The following is a 23,203-nucleotide window of genomic DNA, read 5'->3' on the forward strand; positions in this document are numbered from 1 at the left end:
TAATATACGAGGGGTCTTCAAAAAGTTCCAATGAATGTATAAAAGTGTGAAAACTTTTTAAAGAACCCTCGTTTAAGGGGCCCCATGACTTGACGTTGTGCCCCTGATGGTGAGGAACCTTTTTGGAAGGTTTGGTTTAGCACCATGAAGGTCATTTCAGATTTGATGGTAAATTTCGGCACATTGGTGATTGTCTGTTGGTGACGTTGAGCCGTTGTTTTTCTTTCAGGGTCACAGACGAATCTGAGGGAGTCGGGAGACCTCAGGTCACAGGGTGAGTGTGCCTCCATCTTGGATCATGAATGCCGTTTTGTGGGCGGTCCATGTTTGCGCTCACACGTCTCTCTCTCTCTCTTTTTCTCCGCAGTAGCGATATACCTTGGTATAAAACGCCGACCCACTCCGGCCTGCTCAGACCTCCCAGGGATGTGAAGAAATACGCCCGGCGTACCCCCTTGAATTTGCCAGCCCCCTCCACTGCTCCTGGTGAATCTTCCCCAGTGGGTAGACCGCGCCCCTTACAGGGTAAGCTCCGCCCACTCGTCACTGTTGGGTCGCTGGGACTTTAAGAAAAAGGGAGGTCTACGCTCCGTGGAAATCCATTGAAACTCTGCTGTAACTTCTGAGAGCTGGAAAAGCCCCACCCCGGGTCAGACACGTCCACTTTGCTGTTGGGATGTCGTGCCTTTAAGATGGACACCCTCCTGGTCTGGACTGCCACGCCCACCGTGCGTTGTTGGAGCAGCCATGGTAAAAAAGAAGAGGGAGGAGCTCATCCGCTTCAGCCCAGGAGACGCCGCCCCCTTCATCTGTGCCATCCCCACTTATGTATTTTGAGAGGGCTGTGACCCGAAGAGGGAGAGCTGTGACATCACTGAGGGAGGGGCCTTCATGCTGAGACCCTCCCTTTGTACTTCCCACGCGGAACATGGACAGGAAAACATGCTGGATCAGTGTTATCTAATCCAATAATTAACACTTTCCTGAGAAGATTCCCCCAGCCTCTAATCGTCCCCCCGAACCGAGCACTCAGAGATGAGCCCCCACTAGCCCCGCCTCCCCTAGCGTATGCGATATGTTAATGAGCCTCTTGGAACTCCATATTCTGAGTTCTGCATCCACGAAAAGTAACACAGATCTGACCCCCCCTCCCCCCATCTCCACACCCTATTAATGAGTTTGCTGGTGATTATTCTTCAGATGTCTATTGGATAATGTTTCCCTTTTATTAGGAATGGAATGTTGGCCTTCTTATGCCCCTCCCCTTGCGCTGCCCACTCACACCCATAGGTTGCTGGTCATGTGGGCGGGTCTGTATATATGTGCGGGTCACGCAAATTTACCTTTTAAGTATTGGGGAGGGGAATGCCCTCTGGTCACCCACTGCTCTCCATACCCAACGCTACATGCAATCCGGTAGCACGCTGAGGTTTCCCCCCCGAGAGGATACTGTGAACCCAACACAGAAGAGCACACCTTCACACCTCCACCACCGCCACCATTCTACGTCCCATCCCATATGGTGTCTGCTCAATCACTAGACTCCATCCAATGGTAGATGTATGATCACCTTGTATTATATCTCTCTGTATTATATCCAGTAGTCAGTCTAACACAGGATGTGCGGAATCTGCTCTATAAACATGTATGTGGTAAGCACAAGTCTTCACAACACGCAATGGAATCGTACTGCATCCACTCTGCACTAAACTCCTCATTCCTTACTCCCTTACCCATCGCTCGCCATGCTCCTCCTCCCTTACCCATCGCTCGCCATGCTCCTCATCCCTTACACCATCGCTCGCCACCCTCCTCATTACTTACACCATTGCTCACCACGCTCCTCATCCCTTACACCATCGCTTACACCATCGCTCGCCACACTCCTCCCTTACCCATCTCTCGCCACACTCCTCCCTTACCCATCTCTCGCCACACTCCTCATCCCTTACCCATCGCTCGCCAAGCTCCTCATCCCTTACACCATCGCTCTCCACCCTCCTCATCCCTTACCCATCGCTCGCCACACTCCTCCCTTACACCATCGCTTCGCTCGCCACACTCCTCCTTTACCCATCACTCACCACGCTCCTCATCCCTTACACCATCGCTCGCCACACTCCTCCCTTACCCATCGCTCGCCATGCTCCTCCCTTACCCATCGCTCGCCATGCTCCTCATCCCTTACCCGTCACTCGCCACACTCCTCATCCCTTACTCGTCACTTGCCACACTCCTCATCCCTTACACCATCGCTCACCACACTCCTCATTCCTTACCCATCGCTCGCCACACTCCTCATCCCTTACCCATCGTTCGCCACACTCCTCATCCCTTACCCATTGCTCGCCACACTCCTCATCCCTTACACCATCGCTCGCCACACTCCTCCCTTACCCATCACTCGCCACACTCCTCATCCCTTACTCATCTCTCGCCACACTCCTCATCCCTTACTCGTCACTCGCCACACTCCTCATCCCTTACACGTCACTCGCCACCCTCCTCATCCCTTACACCATTGCTCGCCACACTCCTCATCCCTTACCCATCTCTCGCCACACACCTCATCCCTTACCCATCTCTCGCCACACTCCTCATCCCTTACCCATCTCTCGCCACACTCCTCATCCCTTACCCATCTCTCGCCACACTCCTCATCCCTTACCCGTCGCTCGCCATGCTCCTCATCCCTTACCCATCGCTCGCCATGCTCCTCATCCCTTACCCATCGCTCGCCATGCTCCTCATCCCTTACCCATCGCTCGCCACGCTCCTCATCCCTTACCCATCGCTCGCCACACTCCTCATCCCTTACTCATCGCTCGCCACCCTCCTCATCCCTTACCCGTCACTCGCTACACCCCTCATCCCTTACCCATCGTTTGCCACACTCCTCCTCCCTTATCCATCACTCGCATACTCCTTATCCCTTACCCGTCACTCTCCACGCTCCTCATTCCTTACCCATCGCTCACCACGCTCCTCATCCCTTACCTGCCGCTCACCACCCTCCTCATCCCTTACCCATCTCTCGCCACACTCCTCATCCCTTACCCGTCGCTCGCCATGCTCCTCGTCCCTTACCCATCGCTCGCCATGCTCCTCATCCCTTACCCATCGCTCGCCACGCTCCTCATCCCTTACTCATCTCTCGCCACACTCCTCATCCCCTACCCATCGCTTGCCACACTCCTCATTACTTACCCATCTCTCGCCACACTCCTCATCCCTTACCCATCGCTTGCCACACTCCTCATCCCCTACCCATCGCTTGCCACACTCCTCATTACTTACCCATCGCTCGCCACACTCCTCATCCCTTACCCATCTCTCGTCACACTCCTCATCCCTTACCCATCGCTCACCACCCTTCTTATCCCTTACCCATCTCTCGCCACCCTCCTCATCCCTTACCCGTTGCTCGCCACACTCCTCATCCTTTACCCATCACTCGCACACTTCTCATCCCTTACCCATCACTCGCACACTTCTCATCCCTTTCCCATCGCTCGCCGCACTCCTCATCCCTTACCCGTCGCTTTCCGCACTCCTCATCCCTTACCCATCACTCGCACCCTCCTCATCCCTTACCCATCTCTCGCCACACTCCTCATCCCTTTTCTCTCCCCATCCCCTGCCCATTACTGGACCGGCATACGAATGGCTCTGCTGTATTACACACAGGGCAGCTGTGCGATGTGCTGACTGCGCTGTCTACCCCTTTTCCCGGGACCTAGGTTCAGTATTGGGTTGCTCCTCATCCAGTCAGATATGCTTCAAACTGTTCGGAGATTGAGAAGACAGCGGGCAGTGAAGGCCAAATGTCTGTCAATGTTATAGGTCACCCTTCTCTCCGGGGTCTTCACATTTACACCACAATTCCAAGTCACTTTCTGCTGATATCCACATTCCCTGATCTCATTATATCACCCCAGGCTGCTCCGACTCCTCTGTGCTCACCGTAACCTGCTGTCCCTCCTACCCCCAAAACCAGATCCACCATATGGGCTCCCCCATACCCAGCTTTATGCCCTCTGTACTGCCCCTATATACCAGCACCACATGCACTTTGTTGGTGCAGAGGACAATGCTGGAGTGCAGTGACCAGATTTCACCATTATACGGTCAGAACAAGGAATTGATTCTGATTGGCTGCTGTGGTTTCTGCACTCTAAATCAGAGGCAATCTGTAAGCCTTACAATCAATGACCCCCCAACTCCACCGGTCACACGTGGTCAGCGGTACACGCCTCTTACTCATGTTTTATACACAGAACTCCCAGCATCCTGTGCGAAATCCACCTTTGTCCACATCGTCCTGTCTGATTATTGCTCCGGCCGCAGCAGTCATGCGAGTAGTGTAGATCGCAGCAGTGGAACCCCTCCCCGAAAATGTACCCCAAATCTATTTATTAAAGTCACCCTGAAATCTGAAGTGTGGTGTGTTTTTTATCTGAGCCTCGGGATGGGATCATCTGACTGGGTCCATCAGAACTGGTAGGATGGATCCAATCTCGTCACCATCAACGCAATTCATTTGGATCTGATCACCTTTTTTCATACATCGATGACGCATATAGTGAACCTGGGGCAAAGTTCTTCATTATAAATGTAAAAGGGGACATCCTGGGGTTGGAAAGGGGGCACTGTGATGGGGGAACCTGATGTATATGGGCACTGTGATGGGGGAACCTGATGTATATGGGCACTGTGATGGGGGAAACTGATGTATATGGGCACTGTGATGGGGGATATGATGTAAGGGGACACTGTGATGGGGGAACATGATGTATGGGGGCACTGTGATGGGGGGACATGATGTATATGGGCACTGTGATGGGGGAACCTGATGTATATGGGCACTGTGATGGGGGAACCTGATGTATATGGGCACTGTGATGGGGGAACATGATGTATATGGGCACTGTGATGGGGGAACATGATGTATATGGGCACTGTGATAGGGGAACCTGATGTATATGGGCACTGTGATAGGGGAACATGATGTATTGGGGACATTGTGATGGGGGGATATGATGTATGGGGGACACTGTGATGGGGGAACATGCTGTATGGGGACACTGTGATGGGGGAACATGATGTATGGGGACACTGTGATGGGGGAACATGCTGTATATGGGCACTGTGATGGGGGAAACTGATGTATATGGGCACTGTGATGGGGGGATATGATGTAAGGGGACACTGTGATGGGGGAACATGATGTATGGGGGCACTGTGATGGGGGGACATGATGTATATGGGCACTGTGATGGGGGAACATGATGTATATGGGCACTGTGATGGGGGAACATGATGTATATGGGCACTGTGATAGGGGAACATGATGTATATGGGCACTGTGATAGGGGAACATGATGTATATGGGCACTGTGATAGGGGAACATGATGTATATGGGCACTGTGATAGGGGAACATGATGTATTGGGGACATTGTGATGGGGGGATATGATGTATGGGGGACACTGTGATGGGGGAACATGATGTATGGGGACACTGTGATGGGGGAACATGCTGTATATGGGCACTGTGATGGGGGAACATGATGTATGGGGACACTGTGATGGGGGAACATGCTGTATATGGGCACTGTGATGGGGGATATGATGTATGGGGACACTGTGATAGGGGAACATGATGTATGGGGGGCACTTTGATGGGGGTACATGATGTATATGAGCACTGTGATAGGGACACATAATGTAAGGGGACACTGTGATGGGGGAACCTGATGTATATGGGCACTGTGATGGGGGGACGTGATGTATATGGGCACTGTGACAGGGGAATATGATGAAAAATGGACACTGATAAGGGGAACATGATGTAGGGAGACACTGTTATTGGGGAACCTGATGTATATGGGCACTGTGATAGGGGAACATGATGTATGGGGGCACTGTGATAGGGGAACATGATGTATGGGGGCACTGTGATAGGGGAACATGATGTATGGGGGCACTGTGATAGGGGAACATGATGTACTGTATGGGGACACTGTGATAAGGGGAACATGATGTACTGTATATGGGCTTTGTGATAGGGAAACATAATGTAGGGGGACACTGTGATGGGGGAACATGATGTGTATGGGCATTGTGATAGGGGATCCTGATGTAAGGGGGGGACACTGTGATTGGGGAACATGATGTAAGGGGCACTGTAATGTGCTTTAACTGCAGACTTTCAGCTTTAATTTGAGGGTATTTGTATCCAAATCAGGTGAACGGTGTAGGAAATACAACAGTTTGTATATGTGCCTCCCACTTTTTAAGGGACCAAAAGTAATGGGACAGATTAACAATCATAAATCAAACTTTCACTTTTTAATACTGGATTGCAAATCCTTTGCAGACAATTACAGCCTGAAGTCTGGAACGCATAGACATCACCAGACGCTGGGTTTCATCCCTGGTGATGCTCTGCCAGGCCTCTACTGCAACTGTCTTCAGTTCCTGCTTGTTCTTGGGGCATTTTCCCTTCAGTTTTGTCTTCAGCAAGTGAAATGCATGCTCAATCGGATTCAGGTCAGGTGATTGACTTGGCCATTGCATAACATTCCACTTCTTTCCCTTAAAAAACTCTTTGGTTGCTTTCGCAGTATGCTTCGGGTCATTGTCCATCTGCACTGTGAAGCGCCGTCCAATGAGTTCTGAAGCATTTGGCTGAATATGAGCCGATAATATTCCCTGAAACACTTCAGAATTCATCCTGCTGCTTCTGTCAGCAGTCACATCATCAATAAATACAAGAGAACCAGTTCCATTGGCAGCCATACATGCCCACGCCATGACACTACCACCACCATGCTTCACAGATGAGGTGGTATGCTTTGGATCATGAGCAGTTCCTTTCCTTCTCCATACTCTTCTCTTCCCATCACTCTGCTACAAGTTGATCTTGGTCTCATCTGTCCATAGGATGTTCCAGAACTGTGAAGGCTTTTTTAGATGTTGTTTGGCAAACTCTAATCTGACCTTCCTGTTTTTGAGGCTCACCAATGGTTTACATCTTGTGGTGAACCGTCTGTATTCACTCTGGTGAAGTCTTCTCTTGATTGTTGACTTTGGCACACATACACCTACCTCCTGGAGAGTGTTCCTGATCTGGCACACATACACCTACCTCCTGGAGAGTGTTCTTGATCTGACACACATACACCTACCTCCTGGAGAGTGATCTTGATCTGGCCAACTGTTGTGAAGGGTGTTTTCTTCACCAGGGAAAGAATTCTTCGGTCATCCACCACAGTTGTTTTCCATGGTCTTCCGGGTCTTTTGGTGTTGCTGAGCTCACGGTGCGTTCTTTCTTTTTAAGGATGTTCCAAACAGTTGATTTGGCCAAACCTAATGTTTTTGCTATCTCTCTGATGGGTTTGTTTTGTTTTTTCAGCCTAATGATGGCTTGCTTCACTGATAGTGACAGCTCTTTGGATCTCATATTGAGAGTTGACAGCAACAGATTCCAAATGCAAATAGCACACTTGAAATTATCTCTGGACCTTTTATCTGCTCCTTGTAAATGGGATAATGAGGGAATAACACACAGCTGGCCATGGAACAGCTGAGCAGCCAATTGTCCCATTATTTTTGGTCCCTTAAAAAGTGGGAGGCACATATACAAACTGTTGTAATTTCTACACCTTTCACCTGATTTGAATGTAAATACCCTCAAATTAAAGCTGAAAGTCTGCAGTTAAAGCACATCTTGTTTGTTTCATTTCAAATCCATTATAGAGCCAAAAATATTAGAATTGTGTAGATGTCCCAATATTTATGGACCTGACTGTAAATGGGCACTTTGATGGGGGAACCTGATGTAGGGGTACACTGTGATGGGAAAACGTGATGTACATGAGGTGCTTGATGTATAAGTACCTTACATAGGGGAACCTGATGTAAGGGGACACTGTGATGGGGGAACATGATTTAGGAGGACAGTGTGATAGGAGAATATGATGTTTATAGGCACTGAGATAAGGGAACATGACATAAGGGGGCACTGTGATAGGGGAATAAGATGTAGGGAGACACTGTGATAGGGGAACATGATATAAGGGGACACTGTGATAGGGGAACATGATATAAGGGGGCACTGTGATAGAGGAATAAGATGTAGGGGGACACAGTGATGGGGACACCTGATGTAGGCTGGTAGTATTTGTACAGGGCTGTGTCTTGAGGCCAGAGATAATCCCATAGAAGTCCATGGGGCTGTAATGTGTGGGCCTGGCCAGGACAGTGAAGAATGACGGTATTGGATGTAAACAAATGGTGGAACTGCGGTCGTTGGATGAAAGAAAGTGTGCATCTGTGGAGGGTAGGTAGGTTAGGTCAGGTCAGGTGAAGGAGGCAAAAAGGAGAAGTGCACTTTGTTTTAAGGTGCACTTATCTTCTAGTGCACAGAACATAACTGGCTATCAGTATAAAAATGACAGTTGAGATCTGCTTTTCTCATTCTTTTTTAGCCAAGAGGAACCCCTAAAAAAAATTTCAGGTCTCGGGAAACCTTTACAATGCCAATTCATCAGAGGTCAAAATGACCCTTATATGTTCTTGTCATGGCTTCAGTAGGAAGAATGTCCTCCCTAAAGTGGTGGTCAGTAGGGAGAATATCCTCCTTATAGTGGTGGTCAGTAGAAAGAATGCCCCTTACATTGGTGGTCAGTGGGAAGAATGTCCCTTACATTGGTGGTCAGTGGGAAGAATGTCCCTTACATTGGTGGTCAGTGGGAAGAATGCCCCTTACATTGGTGGTCAGTGGGAAGAATGTCCCTTACATTGGTGGTCAGTGGGAAGAATGTCCCTTACATTGGTGGTCAGTGGGAAGAATGTCCCTTACATTGGTGGTCAGTGGGAAGAATGCTCCTTACATTGGTGGTCAGTGGGAAGAATGCCCCTTACATTGGTGGTCAGTGGGAAGAATGTCCCTTACATTGGTGGTCAGTGGGAAGAATGTCCTCCTTACATTGGTGATCAGTGGGAAGAATGCCCCTTACATTGGTGGTCAGTAGGAAGAATGCCCCTTACATTGGTGGTCAGTGGGAAGAATGTCCTCCTTACATTGGTGGTCAGAAGGAAGAATGTCCCTTACATTGGTGGTCAGTAGAAATAATGCCCTGCCTATATTAGTGGTCAGTAGAAAGAATGCCCTCCATATAGTGCATATAGTGGTGGTCAGTAGAAAGAATGCCCTCCTTATAGTGGTGGTCAGTAGGGAGAATGTCATGCTTATATTGGTGGTCATTAAGAAGAATGTCCTCCCTATAGCGGTGGTCAGTAGGAAGAATGTTTATTACATTGGTGGTCATTGGGAAGAATGCCCTCCCTATCAGGGTGGTCATATTGCCACCCTTACAAACAGCAAAAAAGATAATTGGCGTCATGCTGTTGGCTTTGCCAAATGGCGTTGGTTCTCGAGCTATGGAGGCACTATCAGGTGGGAGGTCAGTCAGCCACAGCATAAGGAACCATTTGCAAACTCTGGAGGAATCTTGGTTGGGAATGGCTGGTATAGATTGTTGACCCAGGGAATACCCTTGGGGGATCAGGATGGAATAGGATTTTGGGCAATACTTTATAAGGGTTTTTTACCTTCCCCTGGGTCAGCTTTTGGTTTAATCTTCTGAGGATGGAAGGTTTTTAATTATTTTTGCCTTTTGGATGAACCCAATAGATGTGTGTCTGTGTTCAACCCAACTCTAATCAGAGGATGTCATAGTGAAGCCACATCAGAGTCACACCATGATATGTAGCCACCAAGGCATGCCATGATATTTAGCCCCTGAGACTTTGGCTGATAAGGTCCTGTGAAGGACTTGCACAGAACTATGTCAGCTATGTGGAACCTCCACAGCATGCTCCTCCACCATGAACCTCCACAGCATGCTCCTCCACCATGAACCTCCATAGCATGCTCCTCCACCATGAACCTCCACCATGAACCTCCACAGCATGCTCCTCCACCATGAACCTCCACCATGAACCTCCACAGCATGAACCTCCACCATGAACCTCCACAGCATGAACCTCCACCATGAACCTCCACAGCATGAACCTCCACAGCATGAACCTCCACCATGAACCTCCACAGCATGTACCTCCACCATGAACCTCCACAGCATGAACCTCCACAGCATGCTCCTCCACCATGAACCTCCACCATGCTCCTCCACCATGAACCTCCACAGCATGCTCCTCCACCATGCTCCTCCACCATGCTCCTCCACCATCAACCTCCACCATGAACCTCCACCATCAACCTCCACCATGCTCCTCCACCATCAACCTCCACCATGCTCCTCCACCATCAACCTCCACCATGCTCCTCCACCATCAACCTCCACCATGAACCTCCACAGCATGCTCCTCCACCATGAACCTCGGACCATTTCCGCCTAGCAGGTTCTCTCTACCCAGTGATTCGCTCTTTTCATGTATGGCGAAACAATTGTACAGCGAGCTTTTCACTACCGAACAGCATTATCGGCAGCAGGACCATCTTTGGTGACTTTGCTGGAAGGAAGAGGCATTGTGTTTTCCTGGACATTTCCAGATCTGAAGAGGTCACCAGCCATTCATTCACAGATCTCATTGCACACATACTGATCACATACACAGCAAAGTGAGGGACAGAGATGATTAAGAGGCCAAATTGTGTCTTTATTGTCTTCATCTGATCACAGGAGGGACACAGAACACATGGGGGAAGAGGGAGGGAAAGCTGGAAATATGTGTAATAAATACATGACAACTGTACAAAAAGCCACCCGTAACTCAGAGAGATAGGAATAAAGGCCGCTAATGACTGGTGCCGCCAGGCTCTCTCCCATCACACTCTCTCTTCCCCCATCTCTACTGTCACCCCCCTGAAGACGATTTTCTTTCAACCTCTAATGGTGTTCCTGGGGTCTCCATGCCCCCCTCTTCTCCGGTGTCCTTACGAGGGGAGTTGTTAAGCTCTGTCTCTAATAAGCCCTTTACTTCTGGGCTGGCACCAAGTCATCGATGGGCTGTCCCTTCTCCAGCTTCTTCTCCATCTCAATCATCAGCTTCACACCATCAACCACCATCTGGACCTGTTCGACCTCAGAGAAGCCCAATCTGTCAGCATTGGAGATATCGAAGGTGCCACCAACTGCAGCTGTGTCAACGCCACCTGCGGAGGAAGAAGACACGCGTGTAAGTGGACTGGATGATGGCACAAGTAATGTTCTTGTCATGGCTTCAGATGGAGGGCATTTGTTTTATGTTATCTCACCAGGGTGACCTTCCAGTTATAAGGACACCCAGGTTGTAGTCTCAAATCCACAGATGGCATCCAGCAAATCATATATGGAATGACTATCCCGAATAAGGACCCCTTCAACCCCAGGATTTCAGCTCCTTTCTGGTGCTTGTTTTTTGCTGGCCCAATCAATTATGAAGGACTGCCATATTCTTTAGTTATGTTAAATCTTTGATTTCAGAGACTGGGTTTACTGGAGTGGATAGAAATTGACATGAAATGTACTCACCAGTGCCTCTCTTCTGCAGACGCAGTCTGGTCAGGACCTCCTCGAATTTGGGGTGTTTGCTGAGGTTGGGAAGCTTGACATGGACACCGCCTCTCAGACCTGTGCCCAAGTTGGATGGGCAAGTGAGGATGTAACCCAGATGCTCGCTCCAGCTGAAGGGATGTCCTGCAGCCTTGAAGATCTCCTCAATCTGCACAGAACAAACATGGGACCACGTCAGGAGATGGAACAGAAAGGACGAGGGACAAGGTATTTCATGACAACATTTGTCTCTTATGAGGGGATTCTGATACCAGAATGTATTTCCCCACAGGTCATCACATCTGATGGATATGTTATATATGAGTATTACAATGATTGTTGATGAAGATCACAGGTGGGCTTACCTTCTGAAGACCCTCACAGAAGCGTTTGAAAACCTGCTTCATGTTTCCTCCCTTCTCCATGGAGATGACTCTCAGATGGTCCTCTTCATTTACCCACACAAGGAAGCTCTTGTTGTCGTTGTGCCTGGAGAAATAAGATGACAACTCAAAGTGACATGAGCTGATAAAAACATGGCACCATAGAGACTCTACAGAGGAGGCCTGATTGTATTCCTATATCTGACCCCCATCTATATCACATCATAGAGACTCTACAGAGGAGGCCCAAGGTATATTCCTATATCTGACCCCCATCTATATCACATCATAGAGACTCTACAGAGGAGTCCCAATGTGTATTCCTATACCTGACCCCTATCTATATCACATCATAGAGACTCTACAGAGGAGGCCCAAGGTGTATTCCTATATCTGACCCCTATCTATATCACATCATAGAGACTCTACGGAGGAGGCCCAAGGTGTATTCCTATATCTGATCCCCATCTATATCACATCATAGAGACTCTACGGAGGAGGCCCAAGGTGTATTCCTATATCTGACCCCTATCTATATCACATCATAGAGACTCTACGGAGGAGGCCCAAGGTGTATTCCTATATCTGATCCCCATCTATATCACATCATAGAGACTCTACGGAGGAGGCCCAAGGTGTATTCCTATATCTGACCCCTATCTATATCACATCATAGAGACTCTACGGAGGAGGCCCAAGGTGTATTCCTATACCTGACCCCTATCTATATCACATCATAGAGACTCTACAGAGGAGTCCCAATGTGTATTCCTATACCTGACCCCTATCTATATCACATCATAGAGACTCTACAGAGGAGGCTGGATGTGTATTCCTATATCTGACCCCCATCTATATCACATCATAGAGACTCTACAGATGAGGCCCAAGGTGTATTCCTATATCTGATCCCCATCTATATCACATCATAGAGACTCTACAGAGGAGGCCCAAGGTGTATTCCTATATCTGACCCCTATCTATATCACATCATAGAGACTCTACGGAGGAGGCCCAAGGTGTATTCCTATATCTGATCCCCATCTATATCACATCATAGAGACTCTACGGAGGAGGCCCAAGGTGTATTCCTATATCTGACCCCTATCTATATCACATCATAGAGACTCTACGGAGGAGGCCCAAGGTGTATTCCTATATCTGACCCCCATCTATATCACATCATAGAGACTCTACAGATGAGGCCCAAGGTGTATTCCTATACCTGACCCCCATCTATATCACATCATAGAGACTCTACAGAGGAGGCTGGATGTGTATTCCTATATCTGACCCCCATCTATATCAAATCATAGAGACTCTACAGATGAGGCCCAATGTGTATTCCTATACCTGACCCCCATCTATATCACATCATAGAGACTCTACAGAGGAGGCTGGATGTGTATTCCTATATCTGACCCCCATCTTTATCACATCATAGAGACTCTACAGATGAGGCCCAAGGTGTATTCCTATATCTGACCCCCATCTATATCACATCATAGGGACTCTACAGGGGAGACCCAAGGTGTATTCCTATTCTATATCACATCATAGAGACTCTACAGAGGAGGCCTGATGTGTATTCCTATATCTGATCCCCATCGATATCACATCATAGAGACTCTACAGAGGAGGCCCGAGGTGTATTCCTATTCTATATCACATCATTGGGACTCTACAGGGGAGACCCGAGGTGAATTTCTATACTTGACCCCCATCGATATCACATCATAGAGACTCTACAGAGGAGGCCCGAGGTGTATTCCTATTCTATATCACATCATTGGGACTCTACAGGGGAGACCCGAGGTGAATTTCTATACTTGACCCCCATCTATATCACATCATAGAGACTCTACAGAGGAGACCCAAGGTGTATTCCTATATCTGATCCCCATCTATATCACATCATAGAGACTCTACAGAGAGGAGGCCCAGGGTGTATTCCTATACCTGACCCCCATCTATATCACGCCATAGAGAATCTACAGAGGAGACCCAAGGTGTATTCCTATACCTGACCCCCCATCTATATCACAAGATAGAGACTTCACAGATGAGGCCCGACATGTATTCCTATATCTGACCCCCATCTATATCATATCATGGAGAGTCTACAGAGGTGGCCCGACATGTTTTGCTATATCTGACCCCCATCTATATCACATCATAGAGACTCTACAGAGAAGGCCCGATGTGTATTCCTATACCTGACCCCCATCTATATCACATGATGGAGACTCTACAGAGGAGACCCAAGGTGTATTCCTATACCTGAACCCCATCTATATCACATGATGGAGACTATATGGACAATGGAAGAGCCCCCCCAGTGGCACTTACCAGATACCACGACCATCGGGCCAGTCACGGGCCATACCAGCGGCCAGCAGAAGAGGGGACACAGGCTTGTCAAAGAGGAAGTGATCGTCAATCAGCTGCTGCTGCTCGGCATCTGTCATGTCCTTCAGGGGGTAGTACTTTCCTTTGAACTCTCCAGAGAGACTGCTGAGAGCTGGAAAAGCAAAAGAGATGGATATATTATATATATATATATATGTATATATATATATGTTAGAAGAGATGGATATATAATACAGGTGATGGTATATAGGACTGATAGTGGTTTGCATAGGGCTTGTATGTAATCTCTACGCAGTACAGTTACCCTGATGGCTCAGATATAATCTTCTGCCCCCCCCTGCACAGGACAGGTCCTCTTTTTTATGTATAATACAGGTGTTGGTATATAGGACTCATAGCAGTATGTAGAGGACATGTACATTCTGTATTCTCTATGGTGACCCTCATGTGGTTTAGAAGTTCTGCCAGCACAGGACAGGTCCTCTTTTGCCCCATATATCAGAAGGTGGAATACCTCTTGTGCAGTGGTGTATTTTGGTTTTGTGCTGCCCTAGGCAAGACTAAAATTGCCCCCCCCCCCTCACCCTCCTATGTAAATTTGCCCCACTCCTTCCTTTTTAACGGATGTGACTCCCTCCAAAATTTAAGGACTACAAGTCGCAGCATGCACCCCTGAGATCTCACGAGAGGGGGGGGGGTGGAAGAGAGAGGGGGGTGGGTGAGGGAGAGAGAGGGGGGGAGTGAGAGAGGGGGAGATGAGAGAGAGAGAGAGAGGGATGGGAGAGAGAGGGGGGGGAGAGAGAGAGAGAGGGGGGGATGAGAGAGAGAGAGAGAGGGGGGATGGGAGAGAGAGAGAGGGGGGATGAGAGAGAGAGAGAGAGAGAGAGAGGGGGGGGAGATGAGAGAGAGAGGGGGAGATGAGCGAGAGAGAGAGAGAGAGGGGGGATATGAGAGAGAGAGAGAGAGAGAGGGATGGGAGAGAGAGGGGGGTGGGAGAGAGAGAGGGGGGAGAGAGAGAGAGAGAAGGGGGGATGAGAGAGAGAGAGGGGGGGATGGGAGAGAGAGAGAGGGGGGATGAGAGAGAGAGGGGGAATGAGAGAGAGGGAAGAGGGGGGTGAGAAAGAGAGGAGGGGGGTGCAAGAGGCAGCTCTAGCAACCACTGGCCAAATAGAATCTCAGGTGGAGGGGGGAACTTTTTTGCTGCCCCCCTGCAAAGTGCTGCCCTAGGCCTGGGCCTTGTTGGCCTAGGCCAAAATACAGCACTGCTCTTGTGGTCTTCCAGCTATTATTATATTAATAGGTATAGGTATGTAAAATAATTCCAAAATACGAGCGTTCTGGGAGGACAGAGGCCATGTTACCTAACTTCATCGCCTGGAAACGATTCTACGCACCCGGTGACACTGGGGGGAGTTTACAGGACCACCAGTTAGCGCAGATTGCACCACCAGATCACTAAATATTGACATCAGCTCGTTTCATCCCGTACTATCGGTGGGTGTCACCAGAACTTCCAGAAGCTTCTTACCTTTGATGGACAAATTCTCAATGGCACGGCGCTCACCACGGCTGCAGTGTGGGGGGAGGGTGTATCCCTTGATGCTGCGGCCAGTCCTGACACGGCTGCTCAGAACGTAGTTTGGGTCCAGGTCATCTCCACCCTGCCCGGAGCAAAGTTCACATTAACAGTCTCATTTTTAATTCAGAAACTAGTGGAAGGAAATTGACCAAAAATTTTTACCACCCAAAAAAGTGACTGAGTAGGGGAAGGGTGAGTGATGAGCACACCTCTCTATCAGTAGACTTAACTGGGATCAGAGATGGGGAAGGGAAGGGTGAGCGATGAGCACACCTCTCTATCAGTAGACATTACTGGGATCAGACATGGGGAAGGGAAGGGTGAGTGATGAGCACACCTCTCTATCAGTAGACTTCACTGGGATCAGAGATGGGGAAGGGAAGGGTGAGTGATGAGCACACCTCTCTATCAGTAGACATTACTGGGATCAGAGATGGGGAAGGGAAGGGTGAGTGATGAGCACACCTCTCTATCAGTAGACATTACTGGGATCAGACATGGGGAAGGGAAGGGTGAGTGATGAGCACACCTCTCTATCAGTAGACTTCACTGGGATCAGAGATGGGGAAGGGAAGGGTGAGTGATGAGCACACCTCTCTATCAGTAGACATCACTGGGATCAGAGAAGGGGAAGGGAAGGGTGAGTGATGAGCACACCTCTCTATCAGTAGACTTCACTGGGATCAGAGATGGGGAAGGGAAGGGTGAGTGATGAGCACACCTCTCTATCAGTAGACTTCACTGGGATCAGAGATGGGGAAGGGAAGGGTGAGTGATGAGCACACCTCTCTATCAGTAGACATTACTGGGATCAGACATGGGGAAGGGAAGGGTGAGTGATGAGCACACCTCCCTATCAGTAGACTTTACTGGGATCAGAGATGGGGAAGGGAAGGGTGAGTGATGAGCACACCTCTCTATCAGTAGACATTACTGGGATCAGACATGGGGAAGGGAAGGGTGAGTGATGAGCACACCTCTCTATCAGTAGACTTTACTGGGATCAGAGATGGGGAAGGGAAGGGTGAGCGATGAGCACACCTCTCTATCAGTAGACTTTACTGGGATCAGAGATGGGGAAGGGAAGGGTGAGTGATGAGCACACCTCTCTATCAGTAGACTTTACTGGGATCAGAGATGGGGAAGGGAAGGGTGAGTGATGAGCACACCTCTCTATCAGTAGACTTTACTGAGCAGAAATGCATCAGCAGAACATTGGGACATAGAAGACTCTAAGTCTAAAAATGTCATCACCCCACTTCACGCCACCCCCCGGTCCCCATCCATGGACCTTCAGCTCACATAAACCTACCTTCAGGTTGTTCCAGTTCAGGTCGGTCTTGTGCTTGTCGGTGGGTTTGTAGCCGTTGTGACGGTCCTCAATAACTTTGTCAAGCAGATCCTTGAAGACCTCATAGGATTCCTCGTCACCAGCGACGCAGCCCACAGTCATGATGTAGGGGTGACCTGCGGAGGAAAACACCGTCATTTACAATATTCAAGATGATGTCACAAAGCTCCAGTCAACTGCAAACATGTGACCGGGGCTTTTTTTACTAAAATAGGTACAGAAACTCAACCACGACTCCTCAAACCACGACACCCCAAAGTCTCTAGAACTGTCTATTGGGGAGCACCATGAGCTCAAAGCTTCCATCAGTCATTACTTATTACTCATACAGAAAATGAATAATAATAATAGGACTATTGATGACGGGTCTTTGTTAAGGTTTGGGCTTTTCATTAACAAGTGACTGACTGTCATAGTGTGACTTGTGGGACTTCCATGTACTTTGCACTTTAGTGAACTGACCATTGCCCTTCAACATCACCATACCCTTAAAGGCAGATGATGGGGACATAAAACTGGGGATTTCCCGAGAGACAGCATAGCAATGGTGGACCTGTCCCACCACAATAGATCCGAGCACACAGTCAGATACTAGTATAGTCACTTATGAAAATTATTTGGAAGGCTTTGTCTTATAGACCTACCTGGGTTGTCCACACCGGTCTGGATGATGTCATCAAGTGTGAAGCCACTGGGAGTTGTCTTATCTCTCAGCTTCTTGTAGATGTCAGGTGTCAGGGCTTTGGCCATATGGTTGTTGTGCTGGGAGAGATCTGGGAATTCCTCCTCAGAGGAGAAGTTCAGCTTGTAGGCATTGTGGGTGTTTCCGAAAGGCATGATGAGAGATCGGGCTGGACCTGGAAGAGAGAAAAAGTTCAGGATGTGAATGGACTGGTGGAGAAATCTGGATGAGGACCAGAAGAGTTAGTATTGGTCTAGGAGTAGAGGACCTCAGGCCGGTAGGTATACGGATCAGAAGTTAGTATTGGACTAGGAGGTATACAGATCAGAAGAGTTAGTGTTGGGCTAGGAGTAGAGGACTTCAGGCTAATAGGTATACTGATCAGAAGAGTTAGTGTTAGGATAGGAATAGAGGACCTCAGGATGGTAGGTATGAGGATCAGAAGAGTTAGTGTTGGGCTAGGAGTAGAGGACCTCGGGCCGGTAGGTATGAGGATCAGAAGAGTTAGTGTTGGGCTAGGAGTAGAGGACCCCAGGCCGGTAGGTATGAGGACCAGAAGAGTTAGTGTTGGTCTAGGAGTAAAGGACCTCAGGCTGGTAGGTATGAGGACAAGAAGAGTTAGTGTTGGGCTAGGAGTAAAGGACCTCAGGCCGGTAGGTATGAGGACCAGAAGAGTTAGTGTTGGTCTAGGAGTAAAGGACCTCAGGCTGGTATGTTTGAGGGCCAGAGGAGTTAGTGTTGAGTTAGGGGAAAAGGACCTCAGGCCGGTAGGTTTGAGGACCAGAGGAGTTATGTTGGGCTAGGAGTAGAGGACCCCAGGCCAGTAGGTATGAGGACCAGAGGAGTTAGTGTTGGGCTAGGAGTAGAGGACCCCAGGCCGGTAGGTATGAGGACCAGATTGGTTAGTGTTGGTCTAGGAGCAGAGGACCCCAGGCTGGTAGGTGTATATTTCGGGGACAGGTGGACTGGTTGTTGGTTGTGGCCGGTTGTGCTGTGTAGTTCAGATAACGTTTCCCTGTCACGCAGCCAGACTGAGTATTATGGTTACAGTGGAGTCAATGTGTCAAAAATATCACCGGAGGCCCAGCAGCTGTTGGAGTCTTCTACACGTGTTATGTGAGCTGCTGGAGACGGCTGTTTGCGTGCCGGAGATGCCAAAGGAGATTGGTGCCAGAATTACCTCCAGCCTGAAAGTTGCCCCTCCTCGCCTTAGTCCTGGAGGTCTCTCGACTCTTGGGCTCCAAAGTCCTGGATAACCTGGACATGAGGCGTTTAACTCCTAAGAGCCCATGGTGGATCATGTTGCTGAAGCAATGTGAGCGTACAATGTGTGTGGAGGTTCTGGGGGTGTGGAGGATCTTGAGGTGTAGGATAGGTGGATCTGGGGGTGTGGAGGATCTGGGGGTGTGGAGGATCTGGAGGTGTGAAGGATCTTGAGGTGTATGATAGGTGGATCTGGGGGTGTGGAGGATCTTGAGGTGTAGGATAGGTGGATCTGGGGGTGTGGAGGATCTTGAGGTGTAGGATAGGTGGATCTGGGGGTGTGGAGGATCTGGGGGTGTGGAGGATCTGGAGGTGTGGAGGATCTTGAGGTGTATGATAGGTGGATCTGGGGGTGTGGAGGATCTTGAGGTGTAGGATAGGTGGATCTGGGGGTGTGGAGGATCTTGAGGTGTAGGATAGGTGGATCTGGGGGTGTGGAGGATCTGGAGGTGTAGGATAGGTGGATCTGGGGGTCTGGAGGATCTGGAGGTGTAGGATAGGTGGATCTGGGGGTGTGGAGGATCTGGAGGTGTATGAATGGAGGATCTGGGGGTGTATGATAGGTGGATCTGGGGGTGTGTACGTGACTCCGGTGTAGTAGAGTGGCGGTGTGACAATCTGGGAGTGCAGTGGCAGCACATTTTGGGTATATATAGATTGCACAATGTTGAAGCCCCAGCCAGGGTGACAGGTGGCAGCAGTGTGATGTGACCGGGGAGGGGGGGGGGGGTCGGAGGAATTCACATTGCTGGTAGTAAACAGAGAGGAGAGAGGGTGACATTGATGGTGGTGATGGGGGAGGGTGAAGGGGGACATTGGAAGCCCCCTCCTCCCCCCCGGATTACAATGCTATAATGGGGTAGAAATGACGTTTGGTGGTGGAAGAGTGGAAGTTACAGAAGGGTGGAGGGAAGACTTCAGGGGTGACAGAAGGAGTTACGGGGGGCTACGGGAGGGGGAGGGTGGGGTAAATATTGGCAATTAAAAAGGGGGTGGAGGGAGGCCACAGTGGAGGTTATAGGAGGAGAGGTGTAGGGTAGATGTTTTGTGGTGATGGGGGGGGGGGGTAGAAGGTGACCCCGGTGGGGTAATGGGGGAGAGGGTTGGGTAGACATTGGTGGTAATAAAGTGGGGTAGAGGGTGACCCCAGTGGGGGTTCCAGGAGGGGGAGGGGTAAACATTGGAGGTAACAGAGTAGGGTAGAGGGTGACCCCGGTGGGGGTTCTAGGAGAGGGAGGGGTAGACAGTAGTGGTAGCAGAGGGGGTAGAGGGTGACCCCGGTGGGGGTTCTAGGAGAGGGAGGGGTAGACAGTAGTGGTAACAGAGGGGGTAGAGGGTGACCCCAATGGGGGTTATGTGAGGGGGAGGGTGAAGGGTAGACAATTGTGGTGATGGGGTAAAGCGGAAATTACAGGAGGCGCCCCCCATCCCGTGTCACATGCAGGTATGGGGGGGGGGGTGCAAGGGTCGTCATCTGGTCTCAATGACAGGTTATCAGGAAAGGGATATTCTGTGCTGAGATTGGTGAAATGCTCTGTAGATCCCACCGATTGTGTGGAAGTAGAGCGTTGTGTCTATCACACATACACATGATTAGAGCTATAATGGTGACGGGGAGAGATACTCTGCAGAAGCTGGTGAATAGACCAGGACAGATGCTCTGCAGAGGCTGGTGAATGGCTGAGGAAAGGGAGGGATGCTCTGCAGAGGCTGGTGAATGGACAGGGACAGGGAGAGATGCTCTTCAGAGGCTGGTGAATGGATCAGGACCGGGAGAGATGCTCTGCAGAGGCTGGCGAATGGATCAGGACCGGGAGAGATGCTCTGCAGAGGCTGGCGAATGGATCAGGACCGGGAAAGATGCTCTGCAGAGGCTGGTGAATGGATCAGGACCGGGAGAGATGCTCTGCAGAGGCTGGCGAATGGATCAGGACCGGGAGAGATGCTCTGCAGAGGCTGGCAAATGGACCAGGACAGGGAGAGATGCTCTGCATAGCATGGCAAATAAACAAGGACAGGGGGAGATGCTCTGCAGAGCCCGGTGAATGGATCAGGACCGAGATAGATGCTCTGCAGAGGCTGGCCAATAGATTGGGATCAGAAGAGATGCTCTGCAGAGGCTTGCAAATGGACCGGGACAGGGAGAGATGCTCTACAGAGCCTTGCAAATAAACAAGGACAGGGGGAGATGCTCTGCAGAAATGCATACAAGTGTTCTGCAATGACAGAGAGGGTGAAATGCTCTGCAGACTGAACACATTGCCCATTCATGGGATGTAAGGTATATAGGGGACCTGCAGAGCGATGATCTGCATGTTGGGGGCTAAAGCTGCAGATTTGGGGATATTTTAGGGTGGGGGGTGGTGACGGTTCTGCAGCGGCTGTTGTTGGGGGGTGTAAGCCCCCTGGATTGGGGGGTGGGAGCCCCCTGGATTGGGGGGTACCGGAATTTTTTAGGGTTCCATCCTCAGCCTTTGGGGGTCTGGGAATATTCCCTGGAAGGAAAGGGTTAAGCAGTGCACATTACCTGCTGTAGAGACGGAGCAAACTTCAGGGTGACCCGTCTGAGTGTCCCGAAATCTCCCCCTTTATAATGACCGGGGTCACCCTATTGGTCAGAAAGCAGAGGTGTGAAACATGTCGCTGTGATGTCATACCCCCCTCACATGGCGATTGGCTGCTGCTCTGAGCCCTGCACATGCCTTTATCTGGAGGAGAAGGGTTCACTTTACAGTTATTCTTAGACAGCCCCGCCCCCCTCAGGGCGATCCGCACACACAGAGCGCCCAGGGTGACACCTGCCACCCAGCAATAATAATGTCCATCTGCAGCGTATAGACCGCTGTGCAATATACTATACTGGACCGGGACCCCTCTGTGCAGCGTATAGACCGATGTTATATCATAGACCCCCGTGCAATATAATATAGAGGACCGGGACCCTGCTGTGCAGCGTATAGACCGATGTTATATCATAGACCTCCATGCAATATAGTATAGAGGACCGGGACCCCTCTGTGCAGAGTATAGAGGACTGGGACCCCTCTGTTCAGAGTATAGACCGATGTTATATCATAGACCCCTGTGCAATATACTATATGGGACCGGGACCCCTCTGTGCAGAGTATAGAGGACTGGGACCCCTCTGTGCAGCGTATAGACCGCTGTTATATCATAGACCCCCGTGCAATATACTATAGAGGACCGGGACCCCTCTGTGCAGAGTATAGACCGCTGTTATATCATAGACCCCCGTGCAATATACTATAGAGGACCGGGACCCCTCTGTGCAGAGTATAGACCGATGTTATATCATAGACCCCCGTGCAATATACTATAGAGGACCGGGACCCTGCTGTGCAGAGTATAGACCGATGTTATATCATAGACCTCCATGCAATATAGTATAGAGGACCGGGACCCCTCTGTGCAGAGTATAGAGGACTGGGACCCCTCTGTGCATAGTATAGACCGATGTTATATCATAGACCCCTGTGCAATATACTATATGGGACCGGGACCCCTCTGTGCAGAGTATAGACCGATGTTATATCATAGACCCCCGTGCAATATAATATAGAGGACCGGGGGGACCCCTCTGTGCAGAGTATAGACTATTCTGTAGTCCTTTACTTCCTGAGAAATACCTTTGACATACCTGAAATTTACCTGAGATATAATTTAGATATACCCGATACATCCCTGAGAAATATCCGAGAAATACCTGATATATACCTGAGACATACCTGAGAAATACCCGAGGCATACCTTATATATACCCGAAACATACCTGATATATACCTGAGACATACCTGTGATATACCTGATACATACCTGAGAAATACTCGAGACATACCTGAGACATACCTGATATATACCTGATATATACCTGAGATATACCTGAGAAATACTCGAGACATACCTGATATATACCTGAGATATACCTGAGAAATACTCGAGACATACCTGATATATACCTGAGATATACCTGAGAAATACTCGAGACATACCTGAT

General features: G+C 49.5%; 2 protein-coding genes and 1 long non-coding RNA gene across 5 annotated transcripts in view; 2 read left to right on the forward strand and 1 right to left on the reverse strand.

Moving 5' to 3' along the window:
* MARK4 (microtubule affinity regulating kinase 4) overlaps positions 1-1,482 on the forward strand; it is a 95,047-nt gene extending 93,565 nt beyond the window's left edge. The window contains exons 16-17 of one of the 2 annotated variants that reach the window (XM_082262858.1): positions 230-274; positions 368-1,482. In XM_082262858.1, the coding sequence (XP_082118984.1) occupies positions 230-274; positions 368-569 (247 nt within the window). In that variant the 3' untranslated portion in view covers positions 570-1,482. The remainder of the gene's footprint in view (positions 1-229; positions 275-367) is intronic. The other variant, XM_082262859.1, reaches the window with a different exon arrangement.
* Positions 1,483-10,664: 9,182 nt separating this feature from the next.
* Positions 10,665-21,870, reverse strand: CKM (creatine kinase, M-type). The gene is made up of 8 exons (XM_082263471.1): positions 21,716-21,870; positions 17,888-18,100; positions 17,205-17,359; positions 15,842-15,974; positions 14,293-14,464; positions 11,926-12,049; positions 11,540-11,729; positions 10,665-11,181 (listed from the first exon to the last, which is right to left on the reverse strand). Exons 2-8 carry the CDS (start codon positions 18,078-18,080, stop codon positions 11,003-11,005), a joined length of 1,146 nt encoding a protein of 381 aa, XP_082119597.1. The 5' UTR covers positions 18,081-18,100; positions 21,716-21,870; the 3' UTR covers positions 10,665-11,002.
* On the forward strand, positions 18,076-19,253 carry LOC309559990. 2 transcript variants are annotated; one of them, XR_014225486.1, is made up of 3 exons: positions 18,076-18,206; positions 18,241-18,639; positions 18,753-19,253. It is a non-coding gene; the product is annotated as an uncharacterized lncRNA (long non-coding RNA). The 2 variants fall into 2 exon arrangements; XR_014225487.1 differs by having other exon boundaries at positions 18,100-18,206; positions 18,298-18,639.
* Positions 21,871-23,203: the final 1,333 nt, after the last annotated feature.

The sequence above is a fragment of the Pelophylax lessonae genome (genome assembly GCF_965119305.1).
Source record: "Pelophylax lessonae genome assembly, chromosome: 7".
Taxonomy (NCBI): domain Eukaryota; kingdom Metazoa; phylum Chordata; class Amphibia; order Anura; family Ranidae; genus Pelophylax; species Pelophylax lessonae.